The sequence below is a fragment of the Carassius auratus genome, chromosome 49, assembly GCF_003368295.1.
Source record: "Carassius auratus strain Wakin chromosome 49, ASM336829v1, whole genome shotgun sequence".
In the NCBI taxonomy this organism is placed as follows: domain Eukaryota; kingdom Metazoa; phylum Chordata; class Actinopteri; order Cypriniformes; family Cyprinidae; genus Carassius; species Carassius auratus.
The window spans coordinates 12,498,650-12,518,393 of record NC_039291.1 but is presented as its reverse complement, the minus strand read 5'-3'; the positions used below and the strand labels follow the sequence as shown (position 1 = coordinate 12,518,393).

The window sequence follows — 19,744 nt, the reverse complement described above, 5'->3', positions numbered from 1 at the left end:
TATATATATATATATATATATATATATATATATATATATATATATATATATATATATATATATATATATATATATACACACACACACACACACACACAGTAATAGTATATAGAGGATACGTAAATAACACTGGAACAATGAAGCTCACACCTTCACTGGGATTGAATGCATTTTCTTAACACATCAACAAAATTTCAGTAACTTCATTTTAATTCAAAATGTTATTACTTTATTAACACAAATACATAATTTGTCTGACGCTTAAAGATAAATGTACTTAAAATAATTTTACTAATTGGAAAAGGCACTTCAAAGTTAACAGCTTAATCTGGATAGACCTATAAATAATTACAATTCATGGCCTGAGTAATTGCTTACAAGAACTAGAGTACACTACAAAGTAATTTAATATTTCTTCCTTGTGTGTTTAATGGAGAGAACAAAAATAGATATACTTAAAAATCAAGAGGGACCTAACAAACAATCAATAAGTAACTGGTGGTGGTACAATCTCAACATCTTTTGGAGTGAGTGGAGAATGAAGAACAATTTCAAACTTTTCTCTCAACAACTCTGTGATTTCTCCATCTGAAAGCTCTGTAGTGGTTTTTGTAGCTTGTTGTCCCTCAACTGAGGACAGACTGGTTCTAATCAACCTGTGGCCCATGATTGTGATTCTTCCAGTGGGCAGTAAGAGTGAACAGAGAGACTTGCAGAAGAAAATCGAGCTGGCAGAACTCTGATGGTAACCACACATGGTTCTGAAGTCATCTCTTTCACGTGGCTCCAGAGTGAATTTGTACAGTTCCGTCCAACATTCTTCTCCAACCACTTCAGTCACAGATTTCATTTCCATGAAAATGAAGTTTCCCTGAGATCTGAGGCGATACACTCCGTGGCTCTGGACTTGAGGACTGTCGGTCTCAAGAGAGAGGGGGAGCTGGAATCCGGATCCAAACCCTACATCACAGAGCCATCTGTGTCCATCCAGCTTGACCATCATGATGAAATGGTCAAACGGAGGTCCGTAAGCACCGGTGAACTGATTCCTGACCTGTGCGGAGAGAACAGTCACGTCAAAGCCCATCTGAGACAGAAGCCACGAGAAGAGCCCATTATTCTCATAGCAGAATCCTCCACGGCGCATGACGACGATTTTTTCATATAAAAGTGGCAACTCGAGCCTGACCCGCTCTCCGATATGAATGGTGAGATTCTCAAAGGGAACTGTCATTAAGTGATTCAGGTGAACGTATCGCAACGTCTCCAGTGTCGGAGGACATGGTCCCGAACAGCCGATACGTGCCAAATACTTTTCAACATCCATGTTTTGCAAAGACCTCAGGTATGTAACGTTAGTTAAGCTAAGAAAACTGTACCCTGCTGACCACAGCTACCAAGAGCAAGCAACATAAGCTACCTTTAAACAAGTTTTCACTTTGCATAGGCTGTAACCTGGGCTGTACTTTCTCGGAAGTCCAGTTGTCTCATAAAAAATGTATAAGGACATGAAACTTTCTCATCAATCCTTCCATAACAGTTTGCTATGTTTGAAGAAGACGGTTGAAATTATATTGCAAATATAATAAATGAAAAAAAAAAGTTGATTTTAAACCAATGTAGACGTTAACAGAACAGTTCCGCTTTGAGGTGTTGCCAGATATCACGAGAAAACAACTCAGTTAAAACAAAACAACCAAAATAAGCGATTGTTTTGGAAATATTAAATAAAACGATAATGATGTGAGGCTAAACCCATTCAAAATGATTTATTTTTAATAGTTGTTTTTCTTAAACAAAATATTAACAATTTTAATGAACATTAATCATTTTTCATACAGTCTGCATAGATTAAAACATTTCTTAAGCAAAAGCGTCAGATTAGCGCATCATTGGATGAGAAGCCAATCAATATTAAAACAAAGCCCTTTTATTTATTTATTATAATTATTAATTAAATAATTCACATTTATACGCGAAAAAAACTAACAAGCGAATTAAAATCAATGGACATGGCAACAAAAAGCGCCGGTTTACGCCCTCTTTGCTGGCATTGGCCAATCAGATCTCGGAGGACTTTTTGGTTTCTATGCGATGCTTATAAATAAACCGTTGCTATGAAAAACAAATAAGTGCAACTCGCTGCTGTCTAATAAGATGACAAAATAGTTCATATTATACTATAGTATACATAAATTACAAATTTATATTACCATATTTACAAAGAAGGACTTCATTACAACTCCGTGTTTAAGATAACCTTAAAACGGTAGGTTCTTTCGTGTGTTTAGATTAAATGCTATTTAGCCCAACATGAAAGCAAGCCTGTGCTGTAGTAGCAAATTTAAAGTAACACGATTTTTAGTCATGTATTAGTGTGTAGCTCTGGAAAAGATGCTGACTGAGCCATTTTTCGTAATGCATGTATTAGATGATATTCTGACTTCCCAATGTCCCTTTGGTGCTCTTTTGTGTTCAGCTTCTCTCTGTCATTCTTTTAAAATACAAGCAAGTGATGCCTCCTCCTGAGACGATGTACTGCGCCCAGCAGATCAACATCCCTCCAGAGCTGCCGGATATTTTAAAGCAGTTCACTAAAGCTGCAATCAAGACACAGCCACATGATGTGCTGCAATGGGCAGCTGAGTAAGTGTTGCTTTTTGAAGAAGCGTGGCATTATATATAATGTATGCTTTATATTGCAATGGAAATATAATAAAGATAAATAACAACAATAAAACTTCTTTCTCTTTCAGCTATTTTTCAGCATTATCAAAAGGTCAGGACCTACCAGTCAAGGAGAGGCTGGAAATGCCAGTGGCAACTCAGAAAACAGACACAGGGCTTACACCAGGGCTTCTAAAGATCCTTCATCAACAGGTGTGAGCCACTGTACCTCTCTTGTATGTTTACACACAGAACAGCACAGATATATTTGTGAATATGAATGACTTTTCTCTCACCTGTAGTTCGCACCAAAAGAAACGATTACAAAAGAGGAGCTTCTTCAGAAGTGGAAAGGCCTGTGCTTACCTATTGAACAGCTCGACACAATCCTAGCTCTTGGCAGCTTCAGTGAAAATATCAACTGGATGCAGGTTTTTGCTTTAGGATGCAGTGCTTTGGGTGGGGTGAGTGGCTGTGTATTTAACAGTACATTAAATGAATTATTCATCCAGAAAACTAGAATTTGTTGGAAATGAACTGGATTAACCATCCAAGATGTAGAAGAGTTTGTTTCCTAATCAAAAGAAAAATTTAGGATTACATCACTTGCTCACGAATAGATCCTCTGCAGTGAATGGGCGCCGTCAGAATTAGAGTTCAAACAGCTGAAAAAAACATTACAGTAATCCGTTAGTATTCTGGGGCACTCCAGTGGGACTAAGCCATTTGAACCATAATTTATGGCAAAAACATGAGTTTATAATCCATAATTATGGAGTTATGGAATCAACGGTTTAAGGTTAAAATGCCTTATGGATGGATTTGTATATTTAAGACATTAAATGACGGACTTTAGCCATGTTGGTTACTTATGTTTTTATCAGCTTTTCTCATTCTGATGGCACCCATTCACTGCAGAGGATCCACTGGTGTGCAAGTGATGTAATGCTAAATCGATCCAAATCTGTTCTGATGAAAAACAAACTCATCAAAATCTTGGATGGCCTAAAGAGGTGAGGAAATGTTCAGTGTATATATATATATATATATATATATATATATATATATATATATATACATTTTTGGGCGAACTATTTCTTTAATTATATTGTGTGAGTTGGCTTTATTTGAGATGTTACAAATGTAATTCTACTAACTGGCTCTAGATGGCAGTGTTGGATTTTAAATCGTTTCCAATTTCAAGGCGTTGGATAAGAACTTAAGATTCACAAAGACAATAATACACACAATTATAGGGGCAATTCGTTCAAAGTTTGCAATGTTTTGAAAAAATGTACTGTTTTACTGTTCCCACAGACCATCACAAGTGCTTTGAAACATGCATGTGAGATACTCACAGAGGACCCCCAGGGTGGTGCAGCCCAGATTCCTTTTGACACGTTTCAGAGTCTGTACACATACTTGGCCCATCTGGATGGAGAAATTCCTAAAGAACAGATTGATAGCTTCTTGCATAGTTTAGAGGAGTATGCGTGAGTACACACACACACACACACCCCTACACACACACACACAGATGCATTCAGTTTAACTTACCGTAAAACACTGTCTTAAAGTTACTTTAAAGTATTACTTTTAATGCTACTAGTTTAATGGCCCTGGAAAAACTCACACAATAAATGGTATGATCGTAGGTGCCAACATGTGTAAGACGCAGTCAAAATGAGCAATAGGAGGCTTTATTGAACGAATTAGACACATTTTTGTAGGTGACAATTTATTTTCTGTTTTACCTTTGTTGCCAAAGAGGTCTTTTAGGAGGAAAAGTGAAAAGGAATAAAATTAATTGCCTTGACATTGCTCCTTGAGGCACCTTCAAGACGTTTTTGTTAGAATTTGAAAATGAATTTGAATGTCAAAATATAAAGCTGCCTGTTGTTTCTTTCTTAGAACCGAAAAAAATCTGCACCATTATTTTCTTTAAAGTTTATACTATTCAGTCTATAACTGCAGAAACAATACCAGAAATTATCATTGCACTAGTCAGAATCTGTGTTTTGTGGGTGGTTTTGTTGTTATACTTTACCAGCACACCAACAGCAAGCAGCTTTATAAGTTGCATTCAAAGAAACATGATTTTATTCCCTGTATTCGATTTTAGCTAAATATTTTTAACTATTTAGTCTTGATAGATTAATAGACTTTATGACGTCATAAATCAACCATCAATCTCTTTGTAATTTTTAAGTACAAACATTTTTTAGTCTTATTTAATTCAATGCAGACAATACATTAGTAGGTGCTTTGTACATATTAAAAAAATGGACATGGACTGTCCCAAGTATGAAAAATGGCTAAATTAAAATGTCCATAATATAATTAGATAATTTCTTAAAAATGTTATTTAATGGCATAGTTCATCCAAAAATGAAAATGTATTCAAATATAAAAAAAATAAAAGATGCTTTTAACTGTATCAAAACACAGTTGATTTTTCAAAAGATCATACAGTATTGTTCAAAATAATAGCAGTACAATGTGACTAACCAGAATAATCAAGGTTTTTAGTATATTTTTTATTGCTACGTGGCAAACAAGTTACCAGTAGGTTCAGTAGATTGTCAGAAAACAAACAAGACCCAGCATTCATGATATGCACACTCTTAAGGCTGTGCAATTGGGCAATTAGTTGAAAGGGGTGTGTTCAAAAAAATAGCAGTGTCTACCTTTGACTGTACAAACTCAAAACTATTTTGTACAAACATTTTTTTATCTTCTGGGATTTAGCAATCCTGTGAATCACTAAACTAATATTTAGTTGTATGAACACAGTTTTTTAAAACTGCTTGACATCTGTGTGGCATGGAGTCAATCAACTTGTGGCACCTCTCAGCTGTTATTCCACTCCATGATTCTTTAACAACATTCCACAATTCATTCACATTTCTTGGTTTTGCTTCAGAAACAGCATTTTTGATATCACCCCACAAGTTCTCAATTGGATTAAGGTCTGGAGATTGGGCTGGCCACTCCATAACATTAATTTTGTTGGTTTGGAACCAAGACTTTGCCCGTTTACTAGTGTGTTTTGGGTCATTGTCTTGTTGAAACAACCATTTCAAGGGCATGTCCTCTTCAGCATAGGGCAACATGACCTCTTCAAGTATTTTAACATATGCAAACTGATCCATGATCCCTGGTATGCGATAAATAGGCCCAACACCATAGTAGGAGAAACATGCCCATATCATGATGCTTGCACCTCCATGCTTCACTGTCTTCACTGTGTACTGTGGCTTGAATTCAGAGTTTGGGGGTCGTCTCACAAACTGCCTGTGGCCCTTGGACCCAAAAAGAACAATTTTACTCTCATCAGTCCACAAAATGTTCCTCCATTTCTCTTTAGGCCAGTTGATGTGTTCTTTGGCAAATTGTAACCTCTTCTGCACATGCCTTTTTTTTAACAGAGGGACTTTGCGGGGGATTCTTGAAAATAGATTAGCTTCACACAGACGTCTTCTAACTGTCACAGTACTTACAGGTAACTCCAGACTGTCTTTGATCATCCTGGAGGTGATCATTGGCTGAGCCTTTGCCATTCTGGTTATTCTTCTATCCATTTTGATGGTTGTCTTCCATTTTCTTCCACGTCTCTCTGGTTTTGCTCTCCATTTTAAGGCATTGGAGATCATTTTAGCTGAACAGCCTATCATTTTTTGCACCTTTTTATAGGTTTTCCCCTCTCTAATCAACTTTTTAATCAAAGTACGCTGTTCTTCTGAACAATGTCTTGAACGACCCATTTTCCTCAGCTTTCAAATGCATGTTCAACAAGTGTTGGCTTCATCCTTAAATAGGGGCCACCTGATTCACACCTGTTTCTTCACAAAATTGATGACCTCAGTGATTGAATGCCACACTGCTATTTTTTTGAACACACCCCTTTCAACTAATTCAACTAATTGCCCAATTGAACAGCCTTAAGAGCGTGCATATCATGAATGCTGGGTCTCATTTGTTTTCTGAGAATCTACTGAACCTACTGGTAACTTGTTTGCCACGTAGCAATAAAAAAAATATACGAAAAACCTTGATTATTCTGGTTAGTCACATTGTACTGCTATTATTTTGAACAATACTGTATTTTGTGTTTAACAGAAGAAAGAAAGTCACACAGGTTTGGAATGACATGAATATGAGGAATACATTTTTTTTTGGGTACATTGCGCCTTTAAGTCTTAGAAAAACGGATTTCACCATAACAACAGGTAAACAGAGACGTTTTTTTCTGCTGCTTTGCATGTGTTATTTATTTAACTCTCAACAAACACAGACGCAAAGTAAAAGTTACATGAAGAAGCTCAGATCATCAAGGTGATGAGACAGCTAAAATTTCAACTCCAATCACCATGTGTTTTAGAAAAAGGATAAGTCTAAAGCAACTGAAAGTAAAAGAGAATTGAAAAGAGGATGTTAGTAAACGATTAAAAAGCAAGTAAACTTGGATGCAGCAATCTCCTGTCATGATGAAAAAATAGATTGCACATCTCATTGTAGACATTTAATTGGAAACTTTGTTTTTCCTGCTTTCAGAGAATGCCAAGGAGGAATGGTGCAACCGTCAAATTTGACGAGCCTCCGTAGTGCTGAGAAACCTGAGTAAAATCCAGTACAAATGGTCCTCAGGTGGTGATATCTCACAACACGCTTGAAAACTATTGATCCTAGTTACTGTGTCTTGTGTTTGCCCTCTTTATCCTGTATATTATGAAGGGATTTGATTATTTCATCCAAATAAATCCTTGAATCTCACATCTAGCTTCCCTGGAATAATGTTGCAAAAGCGAAAAGAAGACAAAACAAGGCTACTGGAATATTAGGCGCATATGGAAGCATGATGAACTTTCAGTTTTGATTGCGGTTTACAGTTTTCCCATTAATACTATAGGTTTCACTTACTTTGTTTTTCCTGCTCTTCTATTTAAAAAAAGAAACCACATTATATATGTACTTCACACACTCACAATTTATCTTTTTATACAGACATGAACTACAAAATCAGATTTTTTTGTGTTTTAGAGAAGCAGTGGCACGGCAGCAGGCACCAGTCTCCCAGTTAGTCTGATATGCCCTTTTGAGGATGGAAAGAGGCTGTGCACTAATTTGGAACCAAATGGAGCTACTCAACCTTCACAGACCTGTTAATGAAGGCTATTCTCAACATATTCTCTGAAATGAACTGATTGACCCATCAGTAATCAAGCTAATTTTAGATTGACAGCCTTTTCTGAATGATGATACAGTCCCATTAGCTAATTTATGAAAAACTATTTTTAGCAAGCATAACAATCTAAAACTGGTGTAAATTAGAAAGCGACTCAAAAATCGTTGTTTGATACAGACATCATCTTAATATCAAAGCTTGCTGGTCAATGATTCTATTTTAAGTGCTTTTGAATGATTTAGAGTAGATACCGTGTAAACTTTACTCAGTATTAAGTTCTCTCTTCTTGATCGGCTTCTGAGGCTTTATTAACCTAATCAGGCCAGAGTGCTGAGCTAATGTAACTGTCTAAGACCTATTAGCACTTAGCATCATGCTTCTTTTGAAATTGGTTTATTATTTGAGCTGTCATATTTTTAAAAACTATTTTGGGGGTTTAAGGTTTGTGGTGTTTGATTGTTAAAATTGGAAGTTGTAAAATGTAATATAACTTTAAAGAAAAGGTTAATACTCCCCCTCAAAAATAAAAATAAAAAAAAATAAAAAAAATAAATCATATTAATGTTCATGCCATTCATATCTTGTGGATATAATACTCTAACCGAAAGTATTTTGTTTATAGATTGGCCTCATTTACTTCCATCGTAAGTGCCTCACTGTAACCCAGATTTGTAAATGAATTTATTTATTTAAAAGAAAGACAAGTGGATTTTTTCTTTTTCTTGTCGTAATCAGCATTATGCCACAAATTCTGTCAATTGTATTACTGTAATAATTTTCAGATGGCAGTTAGATAATGACTCATTTTTGGTAGTATACTTGTTTTTAAAACTAACAGTACTTCCTCTATAGCAGATGTGTAACGGTCGGACACAAGCATGCACAGTATTTTGGACTGCTGCACTGTATGTGTGTTTGACTGATAAGATCACAGCTGCAAGTTAAGGGGACGGAGCACACGCTTCTAGCTGTTTCTGGTTAAATGACTCATTCATTAGTCACAGAAATTAGCACTTATCTTAGAACTCCAAGGAAATGGGAGGGATTGTGTCTGAGGATTGTGGGAAAAGCTTTAGCTTGTAAAAGAGCACATGACTTTGGGTGGTGTAACTTTCCTAAAAAAGATGTAAATCTGAAAATGAAAGTGCTGTGCTTGTTTTCAGAATTGAAATGTGATTGATATCATTTTACAAAGAAATGTAGCGAAGAAAGCTGAGGTGACTGAGACCATCTAAGGTTTTGTTATATGTGAAGTCTAAAAAAAGAACCACAAGTGTCGGAAAGTTGATTAATTACTCTGGTAGGGTACTACTGTCACACGGGGACATCCCCAACACAGGCACAAGCACTGTGAGCAGAGAAAAAAACCCGTGATGATGGCAAACAAAACTTTGTACTTTCCAGAAAGAACAGGTTTCAGCAGCTTTGTGATCACTAGTTCATAAGATACAAAAAACTGATTAAAGAAATTAAATTACGAAGATTTATATGTTTAATATATAAAAATGTATAAATAAAAATGGTATTAAAGGCATTAAATATAAATTATAAATAAAATTATTAAATATAGATTACATAAAAGACAGAAAAAAATATTTCCTAAATGTTTTTTCTTTCACTGTAGCTTATAACAATAAAATAAATTCACTTTTCATGTAAGAAAAGTGTTGAATGTCCTTTTAATTATTAGTAATTTAGTGTATTTTTCAATAACTGAGTTTAGGGAAGAAAGTGTACCATATATGCAAAAATAGAGGGAGGGAAAAAGTAGTGTGTGTGTGTGTGTGTGAGAGAGAGAGAGAGAGAGAGAGAGAGAGAGAGAGAGAGAGGAGGGCATCTAATCGGATTATGGAGGCAGAGTTTTGTAGCGCACGCGTCTATTCTTCTCTTATCTTCTTTCCACCCTTCAGTGCTGTTTGTTTGGAACATCACAATATCTGAAAAGTTTTTCCAGGAAACAAATTGCGACATTCCGAAGACTTTCACTTTACATGGAACTGCAAATACACATTGTCGGCAGTTTTCGGTTTCTGATCGTCGCCTCGTGCTGCTGATGAACACTACACTGACAGAGGGGTTACAGAGACAGCAGTTATCAAGATGAGCTGATAAAACTACCCTACGTTATTTTACATGGACACCAATTTCAGTGGGGGAAATGAAGTCGCGGATACCTAAAAGAAGATTTGAACCTCAGTTTAAACGCTTTTTGCTCGTTTGGTATCTATGATTTTAACGTAACGTTACACTACCTAAATGCAGCCGATGAAAAGCAGGAGGTGTTTGAACCGCACGACTTGAGGATTTTATCCTATTGGGGTTAAATGGTTCTGTTAACGGACAGACGGGATGGCGGAGGATCATCTCCACGAAAGGTTAAACCACTTAAACATGCTAAAAGCGCCCAGATCTGTCCCACTATCTTCGAGGAATCACCCGATCGCGCGGGCGACGACGATTATGATGCATATTTTGGCTCGGTTGAGTTGGATGAGGACTTCGAGGAGTTGGATGACTTCTGTGAACTGCCGGATACCAGGAGTATCGTCTCAGATGACTCCTTCTACCCCACGGACGGTGACTTCTTTGACTCCGAGAGAACCTCTTCCCCGGAGAGTCCCGCTCCGCTGTCCTTTTTCCAAGCGTGCTGCAACAACAACGCGCTTATAGTCAAACTCATGATTAGACAAGGTGTGACGGAGGAGGACGTCCAGGAGACGGACAAAAACAAAAGAGTAAGTAGTTTAGGAATATCTGACACATATTGAATGTATTATTAAGTATTGTCATACATTACAGTGCGCATTTTATGCTATATCGTATGCTATGTTACAGTTAATTTACTTAACCTCAGTACCAAGATGTAGGTTACTTTTCTTCAGTAGAGGAGTAACGTTAAAGATGATTTTTAAATGAAAGTTGATTCATAAAATGCAAGTCGATGGCAAAAAAGTATATCAGGCAACACAAAATTAACTCCCGGTCAATTAGGATTACAGGTAATAATGTTGTAAATAATGTTCAGTTTCTTGCACAGACAGACCAATCATATATTGTCAGAGATTTAGATTTTTATCATATTTTGTGTTGCCTGATATCCTTTTTCAGTCTCAACGTGACTAATTTGAGCTAAAAATCTTCTTCACTGGTCTTCTGAGGAAACACCTTCATTTTGGATGGCCTGAGGGTGAATAAATTAACAGGGAAATTTAACAGCTATCAGTTTAACAGCTCATCTATTCTAAACTGAGAACTTGTTTGAACATGTCAGAATTTATTTGTGAATGCAGATCACAAATTCAGAGTATTGGTCATCATACTGGGCCACACCTCACTTCAATTAAATTGTAACATTTTATTATTTGTAGGATTTTTTTTTTTTTAAATACACTTGGAGAACAAGATGTTGTTTCTTATTTGTTGAGGATTTGTAGTAAAACATGGAGAAATGCAAACGCTGACCACATTGTTTGTTTAAAGTCTCAACCATCTATCTTCATTCTTACCTTGTTTAATTGTGATATTCACAATAACTTGCATTAAGGCTGATTCGCACCGCCCCAACAAAAGCATTGTGTTTGTTAACACACTGATCCAACAAAACCCGGCACTTCTTATACATATTGTGGTGTGAATGCGGTAGATTTATAATATTCCAGTAACAAAATGATTGCAAAGGTAATAAAGTCAGATTGACACATGAAGTTTCGGGGTTGATTCTGGCAGACTGCTGTGACCTCTAAGGCATGCGTGGTGGGATAATTACATTATATAAAACCTAAATGCGAAACACATTGTGCAAAGTGTATACGAGTAATGCACAAATAATTTGAAGGCCTTGAGGGTTTAATTATGGAGTTCCACAGTCACAAGAAAAAGCCTCTTGCACTTTCACTTTCTAGCACAAACCTGGTCATTCCCCACAATAATGATTCCCCAAATGACATCACCTCCCAGAGTTTGAGGCCTCCACAGTTCACAAAGTATCATATTTCAACTTAAAAGCTTATATACAAGAGAATGTGTTTAAAAAACTTGCGCTGATGGCATGATCCATTCCTGGTAGCTTAACAGAGAGAGCTGTGTTGGGATGAGACTTTAGAATTCCTCTGAGGAACCTCAAGAGCTTCACTTCTCACAGGCGCATCTCTTATCTCATCTCTCTTCACTCTTCTACTGGTCAGTTCAGTGCAACAGGCACAGGATTTTCCCACTAATAGTTCCAGCATGTGCTCTGTTCCTTTGAGACCATCTCTGCATGGGGTATTGCTGTAAATGTGGTCATTAGTCAGCAAGCATTAGATTTTTTCCTGGGCCAAATGACTTGACAAAAAAATACAGTAAAAAACACAAAGTATTGTGACATGCAAATTTGAATAATTGCCTCCATTTGAATGCAATTTAAAAATAAAATGTAGTCCATGTATTTTTTTTTTTCCTTGAAGAAATTAATACTTCAGCAAGAATACAGTTGATCAAAAGTGACAGTTAAGACATTATATAATGTTACAAAATAGTGCATTAAAAAAAATGTATCACTGTTTAAAATAGCAAAAATATGCTTTAGACATAGATAATAATAATAAGAAGAAACATTATTATTAACTGAACCAATAATCATTTTGGCAACAAATCAGCATATTAGAATAATTTCTGAAGGATCATTTGACATTTAAGACTGGTTGCTGAATATTATTACTTTCCATCAAAGGAATACATGCATTGAACAGTTGTTTTAAATTGTAAAAATATTTAAGAATATTACTATCTTTACTATATTTTTGTTGTCATATTTAAGCAAACTCACATAAAGGCAACTACTAAAAAGTGACTTATGTTCTTATTAACAGAATTACACTATGCAGAAATTTCTTCTAAGCTTACATATTAGCTCTAGAATGACGTGACATTCAGCCAAGTATGGTGACCCATACTCAGAATTTGTGCTCTGCATTTAACCCATCCAAAGTCCACAAACACAGAGCAGTGAACACACACACACACACTGTGAACACACACCCGGAGCAGTGGGCAGCCATTTATGTTGCGGCGCCCGGGGAGCAGTTGGGGGGTTCGATGCCTTGCTCAAGGACACCTAAGTCGTGGTGTTGAAGGTGGAGAGAGAACTGTACGTGCACTCCCCCCACCCACAAATCCTACCTTTCGATTGGGAGTCTGACTCTCTAACCATTTGGCCACGACTTCCCAGAATGCTGCAAAGCCCACAGTAAAACATCCCAGAACTGTTGGAACGTCACACATTTGTGGAAAAGAACTAATTGCTGTATAACATGTTATGTCTTTAATGTCATAAGACATGTCAATACTTCATTAATTAATATCGCCAGTCATACGTTGCAAAGCATTCAAAGGCCTCTTGAGAATGAACTGTTAATATCATTACAGGATGCATAACATCTGCATTTTCAAGCCAATCTGTATTTCCCATTACTTTCATACATACTCATGACCCCTAACATCCTGTTTACTGTGCAACTACTATTGCTAGGGGTTTGGAAAGTTAGGAAACTACAACACTGGTCCTAGCTGGGAAGAAAATCCAGCCAGCTTAACTGACAAAATCCCATGGTCAGATTCAAGGCATTTTATTTACACACTGCTGTGCAGGTAGTGCTTTCCAGTTGATTGTTAGGATCACTTTGAGCCAGGCGTTGCTGTAATTTCAAGTCACTGACAGAACATCTGTGGATGGATGTTACCCACTGACCTGTTTTCTTGGACTCCAATACCTCACAGCCAGACTGACATTAAATGATCAAATCCAGGCCAGCTTGCTCCTGTCACACTTTTTCCGGCCAGCCTGTTTCAGGGTTTGTCCTACCAGTCTGACACATATTACTATTCACCCTAAAAATGTCTAAAAACTTCTAGTGGCGCACAAAAAGCAATCTAATGTTCAAAGTAAACGTACTACTGATGTTTAGTTTTAGTGCGTAACACTCACACATATGATATGCAAAGCAAGCAATTCTGTTCTTTTTCTAGACGTATCATAGATGCTGTGTTTTGTCTTTATTGTCAAAGCTGAACTGGAGGACAAATCCTGTAACTCCTTTTTCATTCAGTGGCTCACAAGGCTAATCCTTTCTATTTTAAGAATCAAGCCAGGCCACAGATTACCCCAGCACATGTCTACATTTGTATTAAAACCAACCTGAGTATATTTGATATAAACAGGCAGACTAAAAGAAACAGGTTGTGCCCTAAATGAAATTTTCATGTCTTAAAAAAATCTTTTATACAGTCTATGTTGTGTCTTTATGACAGTGATACTAAACACTTTATGCAAAATACTTGAAATATGATACTTTTGCGTAATGACTGGACTTAAATGGAAGCCATTATTCACAGAAAACCATTCCTTCCAGTGAACTGTTATCTGGGGAACTGCTGTGACTGGGCACTGAATCACCCAGTTGAACACAAGAAAGATTCTCACTAGAGAGATTCATTTGCAAATCGAATTGATCTGTTTTTCTAGTTTCACTGAAAATTACAATTTTAGCCAATTGCTTACAAAATGACTTTTCTGACATGATCAATAAATGCTGTCAGTGTTTGAAAAAAAGACGCTTGAGTAAAGAATGACAGGATTTTTATTCACAGAGCCACAGTTTTAACAGCTGGAAACTGACCTACTAATGTGTCTGTATGTGAAACGTCAATAAAATGATATATGCCACCTTAAACGCACACTTTCACCATCATCTGATGTGCAGCAACTGGAAGCATCTCTCTCTTATTGTTATAGCCATGTAAAATGAGCTTGTCCTGGCTTTATTTTCAGTCTGCAGCCTCCAGCTGTGTGTCAGTGTGATGAGATACTGCTGACACTATATTCCACTCTGTTACTGTTTACACGTAAACAGGCCAGACTGACTGTGAAGAGAGAAACAGACATGTCAGACGCCTTCACAACCCCCCCAAAATCAGCCACACTGCTTCATCATGCCAATAACACTGTGAAATAATTTTCAGGATTAAAGGCGGCTGCTTCATACCAGATTAGAATTCATAATTCACACGTCCAGATCAGCAGACGCTGTGATTACCTTTATCATTTCATTAATGTGCAAACTAAAATCTTACCTTGTTAAACACTGTTTAATCCTATGAATACACTGAAAAATGCAGAATCCAGTCATCAATCAAAATCAAACCGGATCTCATTAATTATTCAGAATAAGCAAAAACCATACTTGAATCGTTTCGCTCCCCAAATAATCACACCCCTAGTAAACAGAGGTTAACCTGCTGTCTTTCAGTAATCTAACTGATAGGGCTAGGTTGAAAATATAATTTAATCAGTTTTAAACGATCACCGTGTGATAAATTAATTCTTAAATCTGAAAAACAACCTTTAAGTCGATGCTGTTTCCTGTTGATGCTTGAACACAAGCTTCCGTCTGGTAATTGCACTAAACTAAATCTCAGGTCTCAAATTCTTTCAGTTTTATGTAATTTTATGTACACTTTCAGTTTGAAATGTAATTAATAAATCTCTTTAATGTGGCAGACCGCTGTAGCCGCGTCAGTTAAAGAAGCAGCTTGTGGAGAGAAACAGTACAACTTACAGAAATACATCATGTTTCTTGTAAATGCTAAAATTGTAATTGCTGTCTGTGTTTTGACTGCAGATAGATATCAGTAAAACAATAGTAAACAATGTGTCATCATGTAATCTTATATTTACCTCAGAGAAGCCATTCAATGTCCATGAGTCGATAGTTAGCTAGAAAAATGAACTCTGGAGAGGAACATTTTGTTTAATAAATGCACTGTGCTACATATTCATTATATTTGTATTTAACCTGTAATATTATAGAAATGTACATACCCTACAGGGTTCTTAGTGTACCAACTCAATGTTCTTGGCCAGGGTGGAAACTTCTTGACAGTAATGCCTTGTGTGTGTTGACTTTGCAGACTGGACTAATAGTGGCATGCTACCAAGGGTATGTGGATGTGGTGACTGCTCTCTCCCAGTGTCCTCACCTGGATGTGAACTGGCAGGACAATGAGGGCAATACAGCCCTCAGCACCGCTGCCCAGGCGGGTAAGAGCGATCAGCCTCAATCCAATTCACAACCTGCACATATAAAACTACCAAATACTACTAGAAATGAACTTCTGAGTGCCCTAGAACTGACTGTATTTCCATGATTGATCTCAACAATTGCAGGTCACATCACAATCACTAACTACCTACTCAACTACTTTCCCGGGCTTGACATCGAGAAGAGGAACTGCTACGGTTTCACCGCTCTGATGAAAGCTGCTGTACAGGGTCGAGTGGAATGTGTCAGAGCCCTGATGCTGGCAGGTACTCAAGCCTCAGATCACTGCACAACACACTGACAGAAATGCTAGGAAACACTACAATGTAAAGCCGCTGTTATGTGATTAGCTATAAGAGAAGGATACACTCCAGACATGACATTACATTCAGCTCTCGCCATACAAATCTACTGAAGTTACTGAAGTTTTTTATTTTATTTTATATTGTGACCTGTGAAGCTGCAGGTTTTTTATGGTGAGTGCCATAGGAATAAAAATACTTATTACAAAAAATATTATTATTAATATATATTTTTTCATATTTTATCAAATGTTTGCTATGCTTCTATCTTAAGTGATTTTTATATTCTGATCTGGGTAGCTGCATTTTATGCATGATGTGTGCCATATGAATAATACTTATTACAAAAATATTATATATATTTTTACAATTTTTGCTATGTTTTTATCTAAATTTATGAAAAAATATGTATTATTTATTATCATTAATTAATTATAATGTTTGTTACAGTTCTTTATTATTATTTATTAATAATTTATTTTTCCAAATTAATTATGGTATGTATAACATTATTTGGACAAATCATATTCATTAAAAAATACATATTATTATCATTATTTATCCCCTAAAAGTCTGTGGATAACGATTTAAATGCTGTATGGCTTAAGAAGACATGTAGTGCAAGAATATAGTATACAAGCCATAACACTTCATTGCAGTGTTTGTTGTTGTATTGCGAAAGCTGCCTTTTTATGGCCAAAATTTGTTTTCTTGATCAGGAGCTGACCTAAACGCCAGGGACAACGGGAGGAAGTTCACTGCGCGAGAGTGGGCCATCTTCACAAGCCGCTATGACACAGTGTTCGCCATGACGCGGCTGATGCAGCAGCCGCGTGCGGAGCAGTTCTGCGAAACCTACCGTCCTGAGTGGCCCCTTCTACCTGCGCTGGTTACCAAAACTCAGACGCCCAAAAGCTGCATTCAGAAAATTTCACAGACACTGCGTGACTTCTTTGACATCAGCAATGTCACTGCGGCTTCAGACGACGGGGTTCTGGATCACATGGTGCGCATGACAACAGCACTGGGGAGCCCGTTCATTGCAACGGCATGTCGAACCGTGTGTCCCGGCAGCCCGCCCTGTGTTGGAAAACGCCGTTACTCGGTTCCGGAGATACTTAAAAAACAACGAATCGAGCAGCTAAAAAGTCTGGGACCGGAGTGCCTCGAGAACAAACGTCCCTTTAAGAACTCCCGCGTCCTGCTGGTGCCCAAATCGAAAGATCGTCGAGCAAGTCTGCAGCCCCAGGTCCAATCAGACGACTCCTCGTCTTCCTCACTGGCCGTCCGCAGGGCCAGTCTGCAGCCCTTACACCTGCTGAGGAGGGGCAGCGTTAGGCCAGGTCCGGTGGTGCCCAAGCTGAGGATTACCAAGGCCCCTACGCCAACCTACATGCCAGAGAAAGTGCGGCGGAAAAGCAGCTGTAAAGATGACCAGTTCCTCCAGATACCAAAGTGGAGATATAAAGAACTGAAAGAGGAGCGAAAGAAAGCAGAGGAGGCGGAAAGGAAAAGACTAGAGGACGTAACGAAGAGACAACTCACTATGGGCAAAAGGAAATAAGTGTGTGGAAACATACTGCTCACCATTTAAAACTTGAAATGCAATTTTGATATTGGATTCCAAATTATTCTACTATTTATTGTTGTTGTTTTTTTTTTTTTAAAGAAGACCAAAAAAAGACTCCTATTTACCCTGTTTAAAATATGAATGATTTAAAGTGAACAGCTCCTTTAATTCCATTTCATGTGTTTGAGCATCAGGAAAAGATCCAACCAGATCAGCTAAAATGGGTACACTACTAAAACCGGATGCCACTTTATGTTTACATCCTTAAAAAAAAAGATTATTTGACTTTTAGAGTTGTCCATTGTCTCAGATTGAGCAGTAGCATTATGAATGTATTAAACACTTTTTCAATACCTAATTTTAAAAATGTTTTTATAAACATTATAGATGTTGATGGTCTTTTGGCTGCGCCATGCCTGTATTTGCACACATTTCAGAGACAAATGCTACAGACAATCACCAGCAAGTAATGAAAGATGGAAAAAGAGGTAGTGATATCATTAGATTTTTTTCTGTGTGTGTATTTTAATATTTATTTATACTACTATAGCACTCTTTAAGTTAATTACTTCAACGAGCATGTTCCGAAACTATTACTGTTTAAGAAAAACAATGTATTATATTGTAGAAAATGGTATTTGCTGCCAGAGTGGGGTAAGATGTGTCATGCTTGCACACTAAATGATTGGCTTTTGGGTATCAAGGGCCAAACTTACACAGCTGCCTGTGATGAGAGATGCATTTAAAAAAAAAAGACTAAACATTTCTTTGCATGTCAAATTAAATCGTTCTACATGCAAGTTCAAATGAAAGCCAGCACAATTTGATACAGGTTTAAAAATATATATAATTTACACTACCATTCAAAGTTTAGGGTGAGTGAGATTTGTTTTACAGATATTAATAGAAATAAATTAATAATTTTATTTAGCAAAGATGCATTAAATTGATCAAAAGTGACTGTGTGAAGACTTTTATAATGTAACAAAAGATTTATATTTACAAGTCATTGCTTTTCTTATGAACTTTGTATTCATCAAATCCAGAAAAATATGCATCAAGGTTTCAGCACTGATAATAATAAATGAATCCTGAGCAGCAAATGAGCATAGAATGATTTTTGAAGGATCATGTGACACTGAGTAATAAGTGTACATAATACCGTACATTTGTAAATTCACCAAATCATTCCTTCTCAGCTAAAACTTTAAAAGTGGCACAGCTTACCCCTCTCTTCCTTATGGTTTCTTCAAACCTGGAAACAGTTAATCCGAAATTCATATCACAACAAATCTCAGGTATGAACACTTCAATATGCAGAATCAAACAAAGTTTAGTTAAAGAATTCATAGTGATATCAGTTTGAAATGTCTTCTCACTGAACGTCACGTCATCTCAACAGCACCACTGTGCCTCGGTGTCCAACACACAGACCACACAAAACACACACAAGCAGTTGATTTCATAAAGATGTCATGACCAGCACTAACCTGTTATCTTAAAATAACACTGTGTTTAAACTACTGTAGGTTGTACTAAGTAACTTACCAAGAGTATTGACCAGCAATGCTTGGAAGAACAATCTCATTGTGATTTTGCAATAAAAACTGCTTTATGATAACAAAGTGTGTCTCCCATTTGTTGAACTTTGAGGAGGAGTAAAGGTGAAGCACAGACTTTATTAAGCTATTGAGGCCACTGGCCTGAGCTGACAGACGCTGAGGGACTTATCAGTCTTGCAAGGTCAGCTCTTGCCTCAGGACAACATTGTATGAAGAACAATGAAGTGCCCTCTGCTGGAGAACCAAAATACTGAATCTGAACTGGCTTCAAAGCCAGTGCTCAATTTCCAGAGAGCATTCTGTGGAAAAGTACAACCTTGACCTGAAACCGGACATTTCGGTTTAGCTGCCACTCATGCTTTTGAGGCTCACCTGGTCCG

At 37.0% G+C, this 19,744-nt stretch overlaps 3 protein-coding genes across 10 annotated transcripts; 2 read left to right on the top strand and 1 right to left on the bottom strand.

Annotated features, from left to right (window-relative positions):
- Positions 1-98: 98 nt before the first annotated feature.
- On the bottom strand, positions 99-1,661 carry LOC113066248 (arylamine N-acetyltransferase, pineal gland isozyme NAT-10-like). Its single transcript, XM_026238077.1, has one exon. The coding sequence runs from the start codon at positions 1,325-1,327 to the stop codon at positions 485-487; it is 843 nt and encodes a 280-aa protein (XP_026093862.1). The 5' UTR covers positions 1,328-1,661; the 3' UTR covers positions 99-484.
- On the top strand, positions 1,209-8,359 carry ropn1l (rhophilin associated tail protein 1-like). Of its 7 annotated transcripts, none has more exons than XM_026238084.1 (7): positions 2,113-2,269; positions 2,480-2,646; positions 2,757-2,880; positions 2,970-3,131; positions 3,985-4,160; positions 7,222-7,314; positions 7,713-8,359. In XM_026238084.1, the coding sequence occupies exons 2-6, from the start codon at positions 2,516-2,518 to the stop codon at positions 7,289-7,291; spliced, it is 663 nt and encodes a 220-aa protein (XP_026093869.1). In that variant the 5' UTR covers positions 2,113-2,269; positions 2,480-2,515; the 3' UTR covers positions 7,292-7,314; positions 7,713-8,359. The 7 variants fall into 7 exon arrangements, with proteins under 7 accessions (XP_026093865.1, XP_026093866.1, XP_026093864.1 ...); XM_026238083.1 differs by having other exon boundaries at positions 7,708-8,358; XM_026238080.1 differs by lacking the exons at positions 2,113-2,269; positions 7,713-8,359 and adding an exon at positions 1,209-1,345 and having other exon boundaries at positions 2,510-2,646; positions 7,222-7,440.
- A 1,307-nt stretch (positions 8,360-9,666) lies between these two features.
- Positions 9,667-19,427, top strand: LOC113066246 (ankyrin repeat domain-containing protein 33B). 2 transcript variants are annotated; one of them, XR_003279147.1, is made up of 5 exons: positions 9,667-10,587; positions 15,800-15,929; positions 16,056-16,196; positions 16,952-17,877; positions 17,997-19,427. XR_003279147.1 is itself a non-coding variant. In XM_026238075.1 (4 exons), the coding sequence occupies exons 1-4, from the start codon at positions 10,177-10,179 to the stop codon at positions 17,794-17,796; spliced, it is 1,527 nt and encodes a 508-aa protein (XP_026093860.1). In that variant the 5' UTR covers positions 9,667-10,176; the 3' UTR covers positions 17,797-19,427. The 2 variants fall into 2 exon arrangements, 1 of the variants encoding a protein (XP_026093860.1); XM_026238075.1 differs by having other exon boundaries at positions 16,952-19,427.
- Positions 19,428-19,744: the final 317 nt, after the last annotated feature.

Coding starts and splice junctions, on each gene's coding strand:
- LOC113066248 (XM_026238077.1), bottom strand. CDS start 1,327: ATGGATGTTGAAAAGTATTTGGCACGTATCGGCTGTTCGGGACCATGT.
- ropn1l (XM_026238084.1), top strand. CDS start 2,516: ATGCCTCCTCCTGAGACGATGTACTGCGCCCAGCAGATCAACATCCCT. Junction 2,647..2,756: donor GTGCTGCAATGGGCAGCTGA/GTAAGTGTTGCT, acceptor TTTCTCTTTCAG/CTATTTTTCAGCATTATCAA. Junction 3,132..3,984: donor GATGCAGTGCTTTGGGTGGG/GTGAGTGGCTGT, acceptor CTGTTCCCACAG/ACCATCACAAGTGCTTTGAA.
- LOC113066246 (XM_026238075.1), top strand. CDS start 10,177: ATGGTTCTGTTAACGGACAGACGGGATGGCGGAGGATCATCTCCACGA. Junction 15,930..16,055: donor CAGCACCGCTGCCCAGGCGG/GTAAGAGCGATC, acceptor CAACAATTGCAG/GTCACATCACAATCACTAAC. Junction 16,197..16,951: donor CAGAGCCCTGATGCTGGCAG/GTACTCAAGCCT, acceptor TTTCTTGATCAG/GAGCTGACCTAAACGCCAGG.